This window comes from Poecilia formosa, unplaced genomic scaffold, assembly GCF_000485575.1.
Source record: "Poecilia formosa unplaced genomic scaffold, Poecilia_formosa-5.1.2 Scaffold529, whole genome shotgun sequence".
NCBI classification, from domain to species: Eukaryota; Metazoa; Chordata; class Actinopteri; order Cyprinodontiformes; family Poeciliidae; genus Poecilia; species Poecilia formosa.
This window is the reverse complement of record NW_006800468.1, coordinates 217,400-221,517: the sequence shown is the minus strand read 5'-3', so window position 1 is coordinate 221,517 and position 4,118 is coordinate 217,400. Positions and strand designations below refer to the sequence as shown.

General features: G+C 37.3%; 1 protein-coding gene across 1 annotated transcript in view; it reads left to right on the top strand.

Moving 5' to 3' along the window:
- LOC103129237 (attractin-like protein 1) overlaps positions 1-4,118 on the top strand; it is a 211,949-nt gene that overhangs the window by 29,315 nt on the left and 178,516 nt on the right. The window contains exon 5 of the mRNA XM_016664917.1: positions 1,743-1,836. Coding sequence (XP_016520403.1) covers positions 1,743-1,836 — 94 coding nt within the window. The remainder of the gene's footprint in view (positions 1-1,742; positions 1,837-4,118) is intronic.

Genomic DNA, 4,118 nt, shown 5'->3' with positions numbered 1-4,118 from the left:
TATATATATATATATAACTTCCTTTAATAATATCAATTTTTTACTTTAAATGTGATTAATTTATTCACTTGTTTACATGCAACTTGAAGTGCTTGAATCAAATGTTTCATGAATGTTTACCACATAAAATTATTAAATGAGAGAAAACAGCCACTTCCAACTGTATTTCAACACAAATGGTTCCTGTTCCTCTTCAGAGTCTGCAGCCTTGCTGAGTTCCTCTCCTGGTGTTTCCTCCTCAGCCTCTCCAACTTGCCCCTCTTTTATTGCCTCTGCTACTGTGTTTCCATTATTTACCTCTTCTGGGGTAAATAATAAAAACAGTCTCTGTAACTTGCTCCCCCACTTGTTGATGGTTTTGCTGTATCGCCTCTTTAATTGATGCCCATGTCAGTCCGATGTTGTGGCGTTTACCTCGCAATGACCCATATTCAGCGCTGGAACCCAGTCAGGATTGAGCTAATCCATTTCATACGTCGGTTTGCCTTTAAGAGGACATATCAGAACACACATCAGTATTAATGCTGTAAATTTGATAACACTAGTAAAATAGTTAACTTCACAAAAATTTAATAACCTCCATGTCCACTGACAAAACTCGGACTATGCTACATAAGCAATATTAGCCTGACCAAATAAGGTTGACCCACTTAAATGAACTCAACATGAACGGAACATGAGTACACCCGGACAAAATCATAGCAAAATAAATTATGACACAACACCAACAAAGCGAATTTAGACACTCACCAGAATGGTGAGCAAACCTGTAGGTATCTTGAGTGGGAGACTAGATATATCTTAGTCCTTTTGGCAACAAGGTTTTGTGATAGTCTGCTTTTATTCTGTAGAATTTGAGAAAAAATTCAAATAAATACCATCACACTGTTTGTGTGATGGTATTTATTTGAAATTTTTTCATAGACTATTTTTTCATAGAACTCTCATCCAAAGAACTAAAAACAATTCCAAGGTTTTTTGTTTGTTTGTTTGTTTTAGATTAATCTCAATTTTTTTAGTTTTTTGGGATGAATTTACTTCTTATTTTCTACCTGCAATGGCCCTAGTATGCCACTGTAGAAACCAGCGCTGGAGAGTTTGAGAAATTTGAAGCTACATTTATTTAAATGCCAGTGTTCAAATCAAATCAAATAAAATTTTATTTGTATAGCACATTTCAGCAGCAAGGCATTTCAAAGTGCTTTACATCATAACAAAAACAAAAATACAAAGTGTTGTAAAAATGCAGTGCTTTGGAGGCTATGACTTTATGAAATGAGTGATAGCTGTTCTGGAATCAGCAGAAAGTGATTCTCATGATGAGCAATAGGTGGAGTCAAATTAACCAGGGACTTGGTAAAAAGTGGGAATGACTCAGCTGAATTCAACCTATTAATTTGTTTTGGCCCCTCATCTAATCTGACTCCATTTTCCGTCCCCAATCTTTTTCCCTCTGCATGTCCCTTTCCTCCTCCCTGTCCCTTCATCTGCATTCATTCCCACCCCAGGAGCTGTATAACTACACAGTTGAAGGATTATTGTGTTTACACACAGAATGCCCATCTTAGTACTGCATGCAGAGCTGCCGTGTCTTGGGATTTACAGCCTCACTCAGAGAACAGTTCTACAGTGTTTTTATTGAGTTGATTTTTTAAAAAATCTGTCTTCCAGTTCTGCAGTTGTTTTTAGTTTCAAATTTCCCATCTCTTATTCTGTCTTTTCCTTTGTTCTTACTTTTGCAGCTTGTAAGTGTAACAACCACACCAATTTGTGCCACATCAGCTCTGGAAAATGCTTCTGTACCACAAAGGGCGTCAAGGGAGACCAGTGTCAGCTGTGAGTGCACCAACATGTTACTACATTATGATTAAACAACTCCCAGATTCCCATTTATCACTGTGATCAGCATGTGTTGGAGTTGGCTGCAAGATTAGCTGAAAATCATTAAAAATAAGTTTCTCTGAAGAACTTCTTGGAATTTTGGTTCCAAGAAGCTGTTTGAATGCTTAAAAATGGGGATTTTATTCACCAGAATATTCAGAGGTATAAAAGTTTGTCTTGTGTGAGTGTTGGTGTGTGTGTTACCCTGTGCCTGTGCCAGACTTGACCGGTGCTGCACTACAATATTCTAAATGGGTTGGCAGACAAACTCAGTACGGAGACAGACTGAGAAGTGCTGCATCGATAAATCTAGCATGCGAGGTTACACAGACAGGCAGAATACGCTGCTGTGCGTGCATGTGTGTGTGTGTAATGTGATGTAATAACAATGCATACTAAAATGACACAGGACAATCGTGGAGAAAAATACCTTTTCTCAAAAACAATGATTTTATGGTATGACTGTATTTACACAAAATTTTAAACAAAATTCTTTAACATGATCTAATCCGTTTCATTTAAACAGGCAATAATTGTACATTCTGTATAAGATTACATAACATTTTGGTTGATGTATAATATTGAAAAGTTTCAAAAACGTTGTGTTTTTTTTGACTAAGGAGACTCTACTTGGCAAACTTTTCTCCAGAGATTTATGAGGAATGTCATTGCAGATGGCACAGGTGAAGCAATGGCCAATTCCCAGCTTTACCAGGATGTTTTCACACATGATAGTCTCATAGACTCGGTTCGATCAAGGACCATAATTGCAACATTTTTGACATTTTCGACTGGTGTTGTTGACTTTCATACTGAACAAACAAATCCTTTGAAAAACATGTTTCCCTCCTCGCCTCTGGTGGCGCTGCACTGAGAACCACCATAGGAAACGACACAGAGAGCAACTTCCGTCTTCACAAAATTCAAACAAAAATGGAGAGGCGTCAGTTATTAGCGGTTATAGGATTTCTCTTTTGTCTCTAGTAAAAGACTACAAGCCATTTCTTCTACTAGTGCTAGATTCATATTTGTTTTGGTTGTATTTACCCAGAATACCCTGTGCTGTAGTCAGTCCAGTTGGCATCTGTGTTTGCACTGAAACCGCACCAGAGTTCATTTCAGTTGAACTGAGACCTAGGTTTGTAGGCAACAGACCAGAGTTCAATTGGGCGTTCACAACTTCTGAAATGAACTGGACTTTCTAGTCTGGAAGCTGGAGTTTGAATGAAGTGGACTAAACAGGTCTGGTGTGAATGAACCCAAACATTCAGATCTTAGTTATAGACCTTAGTGAGATAAGCATAGGGCATTAGTCCCACAGTTATTTCCTGCCCTAAATAAATAGAAAAACATTATTATTCTTTCCAAAGCAAAACTATTAACCTAGCACTTGCTAAATTTAGTATAATTTTGAACATCATGCCTATTTACCATTCTGTTCTTGAAAGGACAAAAGTATAACAAGGTGAGATTAGCCTGTGAATCAGTCTGATTGAACCGTGTCTATTTAAAACTATTGCTAAAGCTCACAAGTTGCTTATCACATTGGTGTTTCATAAATTCAAAACAATACTTTTAGGTGCCAAGGAAGTCAGTTTCTCTAGGATGCCCTCAACAAACAGTAGTTTCACTTTTGTTTTTGTTCAAGGTCAGGTAGCTTGGAGATAACCATTCTTTGACATCATGCAAACAGTTTGATAGAGGTTGTAATGGGATATCTGTGCATGTGTAAAAAGATTTGTACATGCGTAAAAACATTTGTACGTGCGTAAAAATATTTGTGCATGTGTAAAATGATTTGTGCGTGTGTAAAAGGATTTGTGCATGTGTAAAAATATCTGTGCGTGTGGAATACTGGATTTGGAAACCTTAAAAATAAAATAAATGTTCTCCTACGCCTATAAATGTTGAAAAAGTACGCACAAGTCACCTGGTACACACACACAAAACTTCATTTACACACAGATCTGGTTACGAGTGCACAAGTATTTTTGAGTCTCATTTGACGCTTCGGTTTGCTCCCAGATTTGTGTGTAGATGTGCGTTTACATGCTAGTAAAAGCTGGGTAATATGAGTTTTGCTCTGAGTCTAGTGTTTTTATTCTCTAAACGTTTCAAACTGTGCTTGTGCCGAAGTGGCAAATACGTTAGTTCGGTGGAAAATGGTATATCTCAGCACTTCCTTATAATATCCTAAAATTATTTATAGACATATTGTGCATTTTTGAGCGGTACAG